The sequence below is a fragment of the Manacus candei genome, unplaced genomic scaffold (genome assembly GCF_025592945.1).
Source record: "Manacus candei isolate 608988 ecotype Guabito, Panama unplaced genomic scaffold, ASM2559294v1 h1tg000081l, whole genome shotgun sequence".
Taxonomy (NCBI): Eukaryota; Metazoa; Chordata; class Aves; order Passeriformes; family Pipridae; genus Manacus; species Manacus candei.
Genome location: NW_026138129.1, coordinates 1609800 through 1626427, shown reverse-complemented (window position 1 = coordinate 1626427; position 16628 = coordinate 1609800). Strand labels below are relative to the sequence as shown.

Below are 16628 nucleotides of genomic sequence, written 5' to 3'. Positions count from 1 at the left end.
ATCAGAAGTAACAAAATTCTATAGCACAGCTGTTGTCCTGTCAGCTTCCCCTCCAGTGCTGGGATTCTGAACACAGGCTCTGGGGTGTAAGAGGAGGAGAAGACACTTCATTCATCCCATAATCCCCTTTCACATTTTAGCCACATTAAGTCAGTGATGAAATAACCCTTCATCTCCATCAAGGACACACATTTTTATACACTTTTCCCAATAATCAGTTGGTTGCCTGATCAATTTCATTCCAAAACAAATTGCAGTTATTTGCTTTTTTAAGGTGTTGGAACATAGGCACTGTAGACCAATGTCCAAAATATATTAAAAAAACCAGCTTCTAAAGAGCAATTTACAGAGTTATTACCTACCAAATCCTTCATAAGAGCTAAAGTACTTGAGATTTTTTTTCTTTAATGGAAAGGTTTAAGTAAACTAAAACAGCTTACATTGCCTACACCACATGCTCAAAGAAGAGCTGTGGGAAGGAGAAATAATTCGTTTCTTAAATACATCACCACTGTAATTTTGTAAGAATCTATGCAAGGTCACAATTTTCTGGTAATCGGATAAAGGTCTGCATTTGAGCTTATTCAGTACATACTTCTGTAGAGAAAAACAAGTCATCCCAGATAATTTTATAGGCGTCTCTATTTTAGAAAGGTGTGTAGCACAATACCTGAACTTAGAGCTACTTACATACTTTGATTATAATGCATTACTCAATAAGAAAACAATTTTTCATTACTATAAACATTTTTCTTAAACATGTTTCAATAATTCTGAATGCTTGGAGGTTTTTTGAGGAAGAAAAAAACCAACGCATTAAGTAAACATGTTGCTGTCATCTAGCAACCTAAACTAGGCTTCCCTCCTCAAGAGCTTTCACATTATATTACAAAATTACACTTCTCTCCATTCTGTGCCATACCACACATTTGACCATAAGCTTACCATTTGTTTTTCCCTGAAAGGACAAGCTGCTTCCATTGCCCAAGCTTTTTAACAAGATACAGATTTGTGTGTGTGTGTACACATACACAGATCCAAATTAATAAGACACTTCAATAATTATCTTTAATAACCTCCTGTCCCAGGAGAAGGTTGTGTTCTGTGATCATTCCCAACAACTAAAACATGCAACTCACAAAGTAGTAGAAAACTAAAGTTATTCTGTTTGGAGGGCCCTCAATACACATACTAACCTGTGATCTGCAAGATCATCCACTGAGATGTAGATTTTTTTTTTCCTGCACTGTGCAGTCAATTATGATTACTATTAAAAATCATTCCCAACATACATTTATCTGTATAATGGATTGAACAGTCCATACCAGGTGTATTCAGACTTTTAATTAATTGACGTGGGAGACACAAGATGTTCACCAGATACTACTGGAAAAAAACAACCTGTCCAATTTTGCAAAAAAAGCAACTACTTTAATGGCAAACCAGAATGTTCTGACCCGCCTTAAGTTCACTGCTATTTTTCTGGCAAGAGAAATAAAGCAATACACCAGCAATTCTAGTACTCAAGTGCACCAGTTAAGCAATTTTGACATAATCCTAGTGAAGACCACAACAAACAGCCTGGAAAAATTTCCTATTGTTTCTGTAGTTGAATACAACTACAGCACCTTTGAAAGAGGCTGTTACTGGCAGTTTAACATTACAATAGCACAGATGTGCCTCAGTGCTGTGGTAGGTACCTACCACAGACAACTTGATCAGGAAGAAGCAAAGGCCTTCTTCAGACTGCAGAAAAAAGCCTTATGTGTACAGACCCTAACCCTCAAAGAATCCACTTTATCCACCCTGTTATCTTCTGAAAGTGCAAAAGCAATTCAAGAGATTTCTGCATTGATGAATGCACTCCCTAACACAGGTGATAAACAAGCCATGGAGGGAAGTTGTTCTGCTGGACCTGACCCCTACAAACAAGAAAGAACTGGTCAAGACTGAAGTTCAAGGGCAGTTTTCATTACAGCAACCATGAGAAGGAGAAACTCAAGATCCTGAGACAACAGAACAAAGCAAAAGTCAAGATCACAATCCTAGACTTCAATAGAGTGGATTTTGTCCTCTTCAGGCACCTGATTGGATGAATCCCATGGTAGATGACTCTGGAAGGAAGAGAGGTCCAGGAGAACTGGATAATTTTCAAGGATCACCTCATCCAAGCTCAGGATTTGGCCACCCTGATCAACAGAAAATCATGTAAATGCAGTCAAAGGCATGCATGGATGAACAAGGAGCACATCTGACAAAACTCAGACATGAAAAAATATATATAGATGGAGGAAACAGAGAGGTGTCCAGGAGGAACATGGAGACTATTAAGCATGTAGTGATGGTGTCAGGAAAGGCAAAGCCCATATGCAGTTGAATCTGGTGACAGACATAGAAGGTAACAAGAAAGGCTGCTACAGATACATTTGCTGCAAAAGGAATAGCTTTGGTCATGCTACTGAGCGGGGAAGAGGAGATGGTGACAAAGGATACAAGGCCAAGGTGCCCAGTACTTTCTTTGCCTTAGCCTTTACTGGGCCTTTAGGACTCCCAAGCCCCTAAAATAGGTGGAAAAGAAATATTTGGCCTTGGTGGAGGAGGGTCAGTTTATGGAGCATTTAAACAAACTGGACGTGGCACCCCCTTCTCCCTTCCCAAATTAAAGTCTGCTGGACTTGATGAGATATAGCCATGAATGCTGAGGGAACTGGCCAATATCATTGTGTGGCCACTCTCAGTGCTTTGAAGAGTCACAGCAATTACAAAAGCTTCTTGAGAGCTGTAAGAAAGGATGTAGTTCCTATCTTCAAGAAAGAAGACCCAACAAATTGCAAGCCAGTCAGCCTCACCTTGACACCAGAAAGGATGATTAATCAGATCCTTCTGGAAAGAACTCACAAACTCACGAATGAAAATTATTCGGAGTAGCCAGAACAGATTTGTGAAGAGGAAAATTGTGCTTAAACAACCTGGCAGCCTTCTATGAAGAGATGACCATTTTGGAGGATGAGTGCATAGGCTTTAAGTAAGGCTTTTGACATTGTCTCCCATATCATCATCTCAGACAAAGAGATGAAGAATTGATTGAAGTGAATTGACTGATTGGTTCAAGTGAACAGTGAGATGCATCAAAAACCAAGCAAGCTCAGTGAAGGTGAATAATCACCACAAAAATGATCAATCGATGAGAGGATCTGACCTTAAAAAAAAAAGATTCTGAGAAAGCTGGATTTGTTCCCCCTGAAGAAAAGACAGGGAACAGGGAAGGAATGGAGAGTATTTTATTAACATGTATAAATATGTGGAGGAAGTAGAGATGACAGAGCCAGACTCTTTGCAGTGGTATCCAGTGAAGTGACAGGCAGTGGACACAAACGAGAGAACAGGTAATTTTATTTAAACACAAGAATTTTCTTTTGCATGTAGTGTGAACACTAAAACAGGGTCCCAGAGAGCTTGTAGAGTCCATTCAAGGCACAGAAGATCAAACTAGAGGATCTGCAGAAGTGCCTTCCAGCATCAGCTTTCTATGTTGCCATGAGTACTTATTGACTTGAGAACAGTAGCACTAGAGCAACAAATATAAAATTTCCAGTGATAAAGCAGGTTTGCTGCTTTCCTCACTGTGACCATTCAACATAGTTTTAATTCAGTTTCTAAATGGTATCACAAGTTATTACTGCCATTATTTATAAAAACTTGATATTTCATTGAGGATCCAATAAATTCATATCTTCTATGGACAGTGGTTGAGCCTGCAATGTATGCTTGCCATGAGACTATACACAGAGCATCCACCTTTTTTATTATTCGCATTTGCACCAGGGTACATAGTATCAGCAGAAGTTATGTGTCTTTGGAAACTGTATAAGAGTTAATAGTAAGCCTAGGTCCTGCCATTTTCAGTTTTGCCATGCAGTTCTGGCATCATTTCCACTACATATCTCCTCTACTTTCCCAGGAGCCCCATGCAATGTTTGAATTAGAGCATACAAATTCACCTGAAAGGGTAAAACAGCTCAAAGCAATATTACAGGCTAGCTTTCTGAATGCTGTAATTTCAAAGTACTGTGAGGTGTATTGCACATATACTCATTATTTTAGGAAGATGTGACAAAGAATTTTGCTGCCAACTGCATCCTCAAGGAGGTTAAGATAGAATATTAACACTTTGACCTAGACTAGACCACAAAGCACATTACCCTCAAGTATGTTGGGGCCTCTAATAAACACAGGTGGTCAAACCGCCAAGAAAAGGCAGTTTGCCAAAAATAACCACGTAGGGAAAACTGCATCCCATAAGTCTAAGCAATGACTGCTGCAGGAGTTTGAAATCCTCTTAAGGAAATTTTCATCCACTAACCTGCTTGCCTTTGTGGTAGGACAAACTGGGTCCATGGCTTTGGGATGTTCCCCATCCAAGGGAAAACTCCTGATGGTAGCAACTCTGAGTAATGCAGGTGACAATTCCAGAGCAGAGCTGACACACAGCAATCTAGGGCCAAGATGTGCCTCAGAAACACTTGCTGTATCCAACAATCCCATTAATTTATGCCCCCCAAAAATTTAAAGAACTTGTCCATAAACAGGAAGATCAGATCTCAGAAAAAATGATAAATGCAGTTTTTATGATGCATTTTACCACCATTTCATTTGTCCATACTATACACAGGACAGAAGAAAGCAGAAGGTCAACATAGCCTAAAGCAGGTTATTTAGAGGAACATCCTTTAAGCAGATGTGAGCCACTGCATTACTTGAGTCAAATTCACTCCTTAAGTCATGCTTCAATGTCTCAAACAAAAAGAAAAACTACTTTGGGGTTGAGTACAGTACAGCTATCAGTCACAGAACAGTAGACTGTTCCTTCTTGCAATACCACTACAGTAGGACACCAGCTTCATAGAAATGGAAGAGGCTTACAGACTAAGCCAGTAAAGGGCTGAAAGAGCATGACAGCAGCACAGTAAAGGGGAAAGTCAGATTTTCTTGTTGTATTTTTCTGTAGTACTGTGTAATGAAGCAGTGTGGAAAGTGAAGGGTGAGGGTACTTCTACATTGGACAGTGATATTTGTTAGTGGTCACTGTGCACATGTTTTATAATGCACAAGTGAAGTAGGCTTTTCAGTCAGACATAAGTATGTGCTCCCATTCATCATACAGGCATTGCAATCACCTTACTGAGTAGCAGACACCAGAAAGAAGCACCATTACAGACATCGAATTGCAAATTGTAATACTTACATCAGAAAACAAGAACACAGGATTAACATTTCTATACAAGTAGGCATTACATGCCATTTTTTTCTGTCAAATTTAAACTTCAGAATTATAAGAAGCATCCCTAATGAAAATTAACTAGCTTAAATTAATTTGGGAAATGAAGGGTGGCTTCATAAAAAAGTCCTCCTAAAACCCAAAAACCAGAAATTTGATCTTCAGCCATATCCTCAAAAAAAGTCATGAGCCAAGTTACCTGCCCCTAATTTCATTCCAAGATTTTTGAAAAGTAATTTACTGCTCTTCTTAAGAAATGGAAAAGTAAGGGAAAAAACACATTGGGAAATTGCATTCACATCAGAGATCAAAACTAAGACTTATTGCTCCTTTCTATCATTAAGGGGTTAAAACCATGCCTTTAGCATAGTAGAAATTAACAAAAAACACATCCTTGCACTGAAAATCAAACATCAAAGGTAAGTTTTGTATTTCCAGGAGTAAGAGATACTGGGAAGTTTATCTTCAAAAGGTGGCTTCTTAGACAAGCATCTTTGCAGCCTCCCTTCATTCTTGAAGGGATTCAGTCTCCTTCACTTTTTGACATCTGCAAATGACAAATGATCTTTCAAGAACACCTTGGTTTACTCTATACAAACCAGGAGCACCTTGCACTAACACCTGGGGCCACTGGCAGCCAGTTTTCCAGTCAAGCTTTGCCCTCAACTAATCGTAAGAGTGGATGTTGATTGTTCTCACCTGCTTTGTATCTTCATATCACCTTCTATGTTTAAATTGGACATTTAAACACTTTGAGGCAAGACTTACCTTTTCCTGTAGGTTTGGGTTTGGTTTTTTAATCAGCACAATAGCACAGTGCTACAGTAATATAAACAACAGATTAACTTGAAACAAAGTGTTAGCTCAGTCTTCCTATGGTGAAGCCTAGCGGACAAAAAGTAATGACTTTTATTTAACGGTCCTTGGAATTAATTTATCAGGCAAAATTTACAATACACAAATATTGTTAATATGACAGCTATTCTTTTTGAGGTTATTACAAAATCTTCTCTGCAGGAAAACCATATGCCTCAAGAAGTTGTGTGCTCTTTCTTGGAAAAAGCACACAGACAATACCTGTAAACCAAAATTCCCTAACCTCCAGTTCAACATATCTTTTTTTCCACTTGCCCTTTTAGTAAGAGATCAAAAATGGGTTGGGTTCACATCTTCATAGGTAGAAGCATGTGGAGAAACAGTATCAGAGACATTTTGCTTCCATGAAGGCAGAAGAAGATATCATAATTCCTTAACATTTGTGTGATCCATGAATAAGCAGATTTACCTCTTTTACAGGTTCTTCATCTGGGGCAGCATCTTCCACCACAGTCTAGTGAACAGAGAGGAGAAAAGAGAGGAAAAGTTATATAAATATATGTTATCAAGAAAGGCAATTCTAAGCCAAAATATAGCACAAAATTCACCTTAGTTTTAGGCAGTTAATTTGCTTTCAATTTATACCACTATAGAAGGCATGTTTAATTCTTCACACTTAGCACGGATAAATTAACCTTTGAATCCATGGAGACTTGCTTTCACCAAGATATATAAAATGCTAAGAGAAGAAAGCAAGAGCATACTGGCGCTATTAAAATTGCTGCTGAATAGTTAAAGACACATTTGCCACAGAATGAATAAAGAACAAAACAAGATTATTCATGAAAAAATTAGAGAACTGCATTTCTTGCTGAGAAAAGAGAATACATGTGTATATATAGGACAAAATTTTCTAAACACTCAACTTCCATTCCAATATTGAGCTCAGCTGAAATCTATTAAGTGAGGAACCCTTTGGAAAATAGGTAGAAAGATTACATAGAGCTTGATCACACAGCCTTTCCTCAGGAAAAATATTCCCAAGGCTGTAATTCACTATCCCATCTGTCCAGCTTGAGTGGGATCAATAACTTTGCCTACTCACAAAGAAATTCTAGACCCAGCAAATATCCCAATTTTCTTGCTTACTTGTCAAACACAATTAATGACCTCCTGAGTTAACAGGTGAAGGAAGCAGAATTTAACTCTAATCTTCCTTTATACAAACATAATATAGAACATGCTCTTAATGCACTCTTCCTTATCAAGTGATTGATTTACTATAAAAGCTGTCTTTAGTATCTGCAAGTCATTTATCTGAGTCATGCACAGGCACTCATAAATGCCTCTGTTTTAAAAGGGTTTTTGGCATTAAGAAAGAGAAGGAGAAAGAGGTCCATATGCATCAAAGAATTAAACTACCTCCCTTCTTGTCTACTAACTGTGAAAAGCTTCCGTGAAAAAGAACAACTTGCAGACAATCATGAAAACATATTATCCCACACAGATGCAGAGACCATGACAGCTCCCTTCAATCAGTGCAACCACTAGTGTTTAAGCTGCATTCAGCTCATTACAGAGTAAATGTTTCTGCTGTTTGAAAGTGTCTTCATGGAGAAGAGCCCACAAGAAATGAAATTAATTTCTATGTACCTTTACTAGATTTGAGCAAATGGTACTTCAGGAATTCTATCTACAGCATGATCTAAAATGGTTATAAGTTATAGTGTATCTTTAATGTGCTTAGAGACAGCAATAAATAGAGCTAATAAATGGTGCTATCTTTTGTTCTCATCTAAAACACAGGAGTTCATGACTGCAATTCATTAACCCTCTGTAAACTTTTTGTAAGTGAAATCTCTGCAAGAGTTCTGCAACAGAGCAGTGTAGCTCAACTACAGTATTCTTTAAAGTAGGAAACAAACTAAAAAAAAAGGGAAAAAAAAAAGCGCCACCATAACCTACAAACCCAAACCTCTGATCAACTACCATTGCAATGGGGCAGTTACACCTGGTAAGGAGATCCACATAGTTTCTTCTGGAAGAAAGGTCTAAACAGTCCTCTACCAACAAAAGAGGTGACAATACAAGGGTGTCCCAAGCTATGTATATTGGGGCTTTAGTGCAGGACTTACTCTATGATCTAAGGAAGTTTTTCCCAGAAGTTGATGGCAGAAAAAGCAATCTAAGCAATAACTGAAGTGCTTTCTGCCTGGGCCAGAAAGAAAAACACTGGGAACACACAAAACAAACTGATTTTAGGGAGAAGGGATGGAAGAAGAGAAAGAACAAGCATGTATATGCGCTTTGAATACTGTAGTCAGTGGAAAGGAAGACTTGGAGGAGAGCACCATTTTTATGATGTTCAGCAGAAAACTGTTCACCATAAGTACAGTTATACAAATCTTCTTTCTCATGTTAGAGCTATTTAACAAGGTGTCAACTGACTTCTCAAACAAAATCAGGATACACCATTTCCCAGCTATAATCTCTTTATTAGTACTCAGATTCCCTGCATCACACAAAGGGGAACAAGTGTCAGTATGCAGAAGTGAATTACACCATTTAAACCTCTGCAAGCCCCTCACAACTTATCCTTCACCTAGGGACTCCAGAATGTGATAATACATTACAGTACCACTTCTGTTGTACTGTTTACACGTTTAAACTAAAACCTTATGTGAAACCTTTTCCACAGGTCAGCAACTCCTTTTTTGAGAGAGATGTTTTGTATTTCCCTTATCCTGGCTGGTTGAGTTACACTCCTTTCTGCCCTTCTCACCAAACCCGTTACAACACTTCAATCAAAGAATGGGGTAGGGTGTTAAATAAATACAAAACCCCTACACCTCTCAAGTTTCACTCATCTATTTCTACCATCTGTTACAAATATGCATGCTGTGCTGTAAACAACTGACCTGAAATACTTGGTTGTTTTTACTGCACTACTCAGAGTCCCAGAAACAGTCAGGAATCCACTTGTCCCACTACTGTACAAAAATCACAGAATAAACTGAAATGGAAGATACCCACAAGGATCACTGAGTCCAGCTCCTGTCTCTGCACAAGAAACCCCAAGAATCACACCATGTGCCCGAGAGCATTCTCCAAACACGTCTTGAACTCGAATGATTCCTTTCTTAACACAAGATAATCTTAAATTGCAGGTAACGAAAATGCTACAAGACAAATCGTGAGTCCATACAACACAGCAGTCAAGTAGTTATCACAGCACTGGGTTTCCAGTATTATCCTGAAAGCACAGTCCTGTGCTTAGAGGTAACGGGAAAATGGGTAATCAGAACCCAGGTGAAGTCTACGGACTCACGCGAGCCTCAAATTGCAGATGACATAATTCATGTGTAAATATGAGCCTGAGCCCGACTCAGCCCGCTTTCCTGGTACCCGTTGTATACGCTCTTTCCCTTTCAGCCGCCCCAGTCCCCCGGGGCAGGTTCCGACTTGAGCCCGGTGCGGGCGGGAGGACAGGACAGGACATCCCGCACCACCGAGGCACCGTGCAACGCGCTCCAAACCGCCCCGCGTGCGGGGCAACAGGTTCCCGAGCCAAGCTCGCTTCCCGCTCTCAGCAGGGAGCGGACAGAACGAGGGATCCTCATCACACCCCATTTCGTGAGGTTTCGGGCAGCACCGAGGTGGTTCCCCCGGCGGGAAAGCGGGGCCGGCAGTACCGCCGATGCCGCTCACCTCCGTCTCCATGGGCTCCACCTCTATCCCTTTCCATAGCTCCAGCAAGTGGGCGATCGGCATGCTGGGCGATGCGTGCCAGAAGACGGGATCAAGCAGAAGGAGCGCGCGTCGGCCGCCGATGCAAGCGGGAGAGGAGAAGGGAAGGTGTCAGCGGAGGACGGGACACCGTGCGGAGCGCGGCCCGGGACCCTCCGCCCACCCTCCCGGCAATATGGCTCCCCGCCTGCCCGCCGCACCCCGGGGAGCCCCGCGGGCGGGGCGCGGCCGCTCGGCAGGCGCGGAGGCAGGACAAGGCAGCGGCCGCCGCTCCGCAGCCGCCGAAGGATCCCCGCCGCCCCGTCCCGTCTCTCCTGGCCGCCGCCGCCGCCTCGGCTCGCTTTTATGCCAGCGGGAAAGTTGATCCAGAGGATGCGGCGGCGGGCGCTGCCATGGTAACGGCAGCGCGGCCCCCCCGCGCCGGGCCCGGCCCCGCCGGGGCCCCTCCGCCACCCGCACCGCCGGGCTGAGCCCCGCCGGCCGTCCCGCAGCGCCCCGAGGATGTGCCCGGGAGGGGAGAAAGGCGCCGCGTCTGAACTGGGGCTGAAGCAGGCAATAGAAAAATTAGGCAGTTATTTCCACAATTCAGAATGTTGGTATCTTAATAGCAAGTGCAGCTAACAGAAGGGTATTCTAAGGTTTGCCAAGCCCGATATTGTTCCAGTCCTAAAAATAATTATCTTACTTATAATTTCCTTTATTATTTTATCTCTGGACTATGAAGCCTGTAGTGAAGTCTGTCTATTCAGATGCCATTTCTTCCTTCTGCTCTCACAGCCTATTACACCCTTACTAAATAACAAGCATGGCACATGTCCAGCTCCAGAGACCATGATTTATGCAGAGGTTGATTTGAATTCTCCTCAAATTGAGGTCAAAGCATGCATGTTAACTTGTTCAGGCAGCTTTATTGTCATGGTCCAAAAGGTTTTACTGTTAAATAAGTCACTGCTCTTCAAAGAGCCATTTTGGAACAAATAGTCAACATGCAGGGTGAATTTTTCTTCTATTCCATGCTCAAAAAGCCACAGCTTATTTTCATAAGCAGTGCTGTACAAATTCAGAACAAGTTTTAGTGAACGATGAAAATTCTTCTGTCAGTCTACGAAGGAACGTTTGAGCAGTGTTCCTCCTCCAGTCCCATCGAGCTCCCCCAAACTCTATTCAACATGAATAAGTCCAAATGCCAAACACAGTTAGGAGAATCAAATTCACTAACCACAATAAAGGAAAAAAAAAGAAAAAACATCAGACCTTAGCCAGAGACACAAATAGATACCACTGCAATAACTCAGTCTTTTAATTGTGTTGAATACGAACAGTTTTTTTTACTTCTGTGACAGCACTAATGTAACAACTCGTAACACCAATTATGCAGCTTCATCTGCTTTACAGATTGAGCAATTAAGTATCTAGATTAATGCCTTTACTCATGGCTCACCAAAAAAGTGTAGTGGGAGTGATGACAATCACATAACAGGCACGTAACTGAAATCAGAAGCCACAGAACCTGGCTGTTACATACTCCCGGGCTCTTGTGTTCTGTCCCTGCTTCTTCCCCTGCAGCAACATGAGACATAGTTACTACCTTTAACTTGATGTACACGCTCTCCCAAAACAGCCTCATAGCACCAATAAGTGTGAGGACAGAGCCAGGACCAAGTGCATCAAATTCAGAGCACAAACCACACTTATTTTACAAAACCCAGAGACCTTTATGAAACAGACATGTGGTCCCAGAGAAGACACAAGAAGATTGTACGTGATTATATCACATCATCTTGATTTTTAAAAAACTATTTAGCTCTGATTTACAGGACTGTATTTTATCCTCTGAGATACAAGTCTTGGGTGCCATAGGCTGAGAGAAAGACCAAAGTGTCTGTGACGGCAGGAACTGGGGAAATGGGATATGTCAAGATAATCTTGAGGGAAGCAAATCCAAGGTTTGAGATCATTGCACCTGCAGTCAAGTTAAAAATATGTGCAGGTAGATCTAATCTTTTTACACCTTTTCCGAGAACCTCACTTAATTCTTGAGACATACAATTACATACCTCCTTAAGTGAGTATTATTCTATTACCAAACAGGAATATCAAAAGCCACCAGTATATTTTCAGATCTGTTTGGTCAGTCTAAACATGCATAAATTAGAAACAGAGGAAACTAAGCAATGAAATCTTGTTATTGCTTTAGCATATATACTTCTGTTATAAGCGTGATGCATCTATCCTGCAGTGAACTCATTGCACTCTTTCAGCACCAAGATATGAATTGGACCCAAATTAAATGTTCAAGTTTATTGGACTAACCAAAGCATACATTTCATACTCCATTTCTTAACCCTACATAAAGAAAAGCAGAAGTTTTCAACCTCAGCTCAAAAGAAATAATGTGGGGTTTGGTAATTCCTCCCCCTCCCCCTTTTTTTGCTGCATTTACTCAGAGGATCCCACTGAACTCTCCAGAACAATGTTTGACTAGAGATTTTGCAAGAATAGGGTCTCCTTCATTAATAAGGATACCTGATTTTCTTCTTCGTGATTTGTGTACTCTGCCATAATTTTCATATGTGAAAAAAGCATCTTAACTTGTCCACAAGCTTCAGATTCCTAAGTATTTGGCAAACTAAGCTCCTCATATTAAAACCAGGCACATTTGTTGTTATTAAGCAGAATCTGAAACAAAAGATTAATCATGTAATGCTAGAAATAATTGTGTCACTACGGAGTGACCAGTCATTTTCATTACAGTAACATCTAATGGACAACCAGGACTGACATTCTTTTATATGAATAGAATAGCAGAAAAAGCCATGCTTCACTCCACATCCCCACACCTCCCCCCAATCCACTTAAAGATATTGTGTCAGAAAAAGACTGAATATCACAAAATTGTGAATAGTCCACTTCTAAAAATACTACATTAGGAGTGGAATAAATAAATAGAAGGGAAAGAGGGGATTGTATATGTGGGACATAGAGGCAAATAACACACAATGAAGCAAACAGAAGTTCAAAGCACTTTGTCTCTGAGGACACACAAGAAATCTGGTCAGAGCAGGAAGTAGTTACAGATTTTTTTCCTAAGAGAGTTAGCAACTTTCAAAGTTTAGCAGAAGTAATATTGGCAGATATGCTAACTAGGCCAAGAATTGCAAAAAAATTAATTCTACTTGCATCAAGAATGCAAAAAGCATTTTTATCTACTGTGTAACAAAACAGTGGACTGCTTGCATGGTGATTTTTAATCTATTTTTACCTGTCTCCTGAGGGGTAGATAATGGTTGTAATGGCTGCTGCCAGATACAGAGTGAGGAATCAGAGACATCAATATTCTTCTGAGTTATAGTAACTCCTACTCTAGCAGGGGATACCCAAGTACAGAAGCAAATTTAAGGACATTGTGTATAAATTACATTTTAAAATACTTTAATAACTTACACGTCAACTGCTTTGTGAAAAAGTGAAGTACTACTTCCCCATTTGATGCACAAAAGGGAAGAGGTACAAAGAAATATTATTTTCTGTCAGTAGGTCAACACACCTCTAGGTCCATTACTTCAGTGTTCAGTTTAATGTAATCACCTCATGCCAAAACTCACGCATTCATCAGCACACGTCTTCATTCAAAGCTTGAGCTAGATAACTTTCTGCCTGGCCAATGGCCAAAAGATGTACTACTGACACAGAATTCAGGAAAAAAATCCTCTGTCCTTCAAGAGCATTCCCAAGGTCCCACTCTGCACTTAAATTCCTCCTCCTGGTTGCTGCAGTGCAAATGTCACCTGGCCACACTGCCAGACCAGCATCATCTGCCCAACAGTTTTTTTTATTTTTCCTTTTCTAAATTTCAATCAAGCCTCCTTCCCTGCACATAATTTTTTGGGACAAGGCTGACACTTGCCTATCTGTTCAGATGCAGCACTACACAAGCAAAATGCAAGCTTCATATTTGGTACGTCCCAGGCAAACAAGAGCTACATGCAACATTGTTTAAAGGATGGAATCCACCAAGTGCTAGCACTGAGAAGAGATCAGGTCTCTTAAGTATCAATACCATTGGTAAAAGGGGGAGGAAAAAAACTTACTAGCAGCAAAGGAATAACACTCCCCTGTCCCTTTTAGATGCTGCACCAGAGACCATCTATCCATATGAGTGCGTTACCTATTTGATGTCAGGTTTGGCTGCTTAAGGACTCTTGGAAAGCCTTGAATGCTCAAGTACAAAAGGCCCAACCACTGATCATCCCTTAATGTCCAAAGCAATCAGACTGCACAATGTGTGCTGAAGATTCCCCAAAAGTTACTTCAGAGAATAGGAGCAGAAAATAGGAGCAGAGCATTAGCAACATTTCCTGCAGATTACTTCAGTCTCCCCAAGGAACAAAAAAGGAGTTTCTTTGGTCCTTTTGAGTGGTTCCTGCTATGTGCTGCAGCCAAAGAGGATGGACCTCTTGAGGCAGAAAGAACTCTGCCCTGCAGCTCATAAACATATGGATTTCAAGCAAGCAGCCAACTTTTAACCTCTTTATTTTGTTGAATATTTGTACCATGGAATAAGCGCATGTGTATTTTCCTCTACAACTTACAGGCAGATTTGGGAGGAGCAGAATCATCTAGGTTGGAAAGACCTCTGAGATAAAGTCCAACCTTTGACCAAACATCACCTTGTCAACTAGACCATCCCACTAAGTGACATATCTAGTCTTCTTAAAGACCTTCAGGAATGGAGCCTCCACCACCTCCCTGGGCAGTCTTCTCCAATGTTTAATCACCCTTTTGTGAAGAAATTACTCTTAATGTCCAAAACACAGACAGACTAAGGCACACTAAAAGAACACTTCAAAATATATCATTTGGCAGTACATGGTTGGCATAAATGGAAGAAAACACCATAGAAATCCTTCTGATAGATAGAGACTATCTAGATAGAGACCCTTCCATCTAGATAGAGACCCTTCAGCTAAAGGATTGGTCATCCCTGTGATGAAGAAAACACTGCTAGCAACACACTGTGGCAGATGGCAACATGTACACAGAATCTCAACAGCAAGTGGTGAGGTCTGAGCACATCCCAGACCACTATCATCACATGCAGATCCATCAACAGCCACTCTAATTTACCATAAAATGTAGCCTTATGGCAAAGAAGTAGAAAGCATGATCATAGTCCCATATTAGCCTCAGTCTGTCACTACACCATCCCAAATATGGAAGAAACATGCTGTGCATGACTAGTTTCCTATAATCTGTGCAATCAAGCTTGTATTAGATGGATGAAATCTGTAGTGAATGGGTACATATGAAATGCTAGAAGTAACTAGTAATAGTAGGGCAAGTTTTAATCTGCACAGGATCCATGCATCATTTATGGAGGGAAGTCTAAGTTGCCTATTCTTTTTTGGTTTTATACTGAAGTTACCAAAAGCTAGTCTTCCTGATTGAAAGCAAGTAAACAAATAAAATCCCCCACATTACTTTTTCTCCATGAGAGCAGATGTTGAAATGCTTTGCACTCATTCCTAAAAGAAGATGACTAAATTTCCTCAGCAGAAGCTGTCTTTGTTCAGTGCCTCAGTATTAACTTTTTCAAGCTCAGCACTTAAATGTTTCACCACCGCTTGTACAGAACCTGGAGATAAATACAAAACAATACCTACACACTGGTAATTGTGGCACTCACAGGGCAATGTTGTTTACTCCAGTAAAAAAAGGTGTCCCTAGTGCTGCTAAAACAATTTGCTTAGTTTAGTTGTGAAGTACATACCTGAGAAACACAACAGCAAACAGTGGCAGATAAGGCATTCAGTATATTATGAACAGTGTTCATAACTTAGCATTTTCAAATTAAAACCATGCCTGCTGAGTCCCCTGAAATACAAAATGCTCAAAGCTAGAGAGAAGGTTGGCTTAGTTTTCAACTTTTGCAAAGCTCTGGCTTCACCATTCCTCTTTAATGGAAAGATCTAGACTGACCATTAAAATCAATATGTTTAGAAAGCAACAATTGTAATTGGATGCCTTCAGTTTGAAGGATGCAACAGATAGCTATTATAAGCCAGCCTAGTGCCTCTACAGAACAGGGATGAAGGCTATTAGGAGTTGTAGAAAAATAAACACTCTTCTCATTTGTTAGTTATATGCATTAATGCTGCAGGAACTTGGCATATCCTACATTAATCAGTTCTTAATATTACTGAATAGCTAAATACTGGAAGAATTAACTTGGAAAACAGAAAACCTAGTTCAGATATCTGCAGTAGACTTTCTTCAGTACAGACAGGGCTTAGCTGATGTCCTCAGTAGGGCTAATTGGCTAGCACAGTAGGGGCCCCACTGTGTTCCTACACTGAGCCGTCAGTTTAGTTGAGGTACAATGTTGGGACTGGTTTCATAACCTGTGTGCCTTGGGGCTAGTGAGCCAGTGCACAAGACTGAAAGCAGCACCAAGTGACAACACATGGCATCATTCAAGTGCTACAATCCACTTGAGTGCCACCTACACTAAACTGGGTGGTGACTGGTTTTTCCACAAACCATTTGGATACTTTCATCATGTTTGCACTGCAAGCCTGCACAGCTAGAAAGCCTGAGCTGATTTTCTGATAGTTAGCCCAGTATCCAAAGCTTGCCATGCAAGACAATAAGCACTCACAGAGCAGAGTTGCCAAACACAGGGTGGCCTTACGTGCTACATCCTGTACCTAACAAAAAATGAAGGGACTTCTTGTGGCAAACTTGCTGACCCTCAGAAGCATTCAGTCAAGTCCCTGCGCAACCTTCT

General features: G+C 40.8%; 1 protein-coding gene across 2 annotated transcripts in view; it reads right to left on the bottom strand.

Annotated features, from left to right (window-relative positions):
- RPS6KA2 (ribosomal protein S6 kinase A2) overlaps positions 1-10193 on the bottom strand; it is a 286036-nt gene extending 275843 nt beyond the window's left edge. Inside the window, exons 1-3 of one of the 2 annotated variants that reach the window (XM_051811144.1) lie at positions 10042-10193; positions 9803-9866; positions 6564-6608 (exon numbers count right to left, since the gene is read on the bottom strand). In XM_051811144.1, coding sequence (XP_051667104.1) covers positions 6564-6608; positions 9803-9865 — 108 coding nt within the window. In that variant the 5' untranslated portion in view covers position 9866; positions 10042-10193. Of the gene's footprint in view, positions 1-6563; positions 6609-9802; positions 9867-10041 lie in introns of those variants that run through there. The other variant, XM_051811149.1, reaches the window with a different exon arrangement.
- Between the last annotated feature and the right edge of the window lie 6435 nt (positions 10194-16628).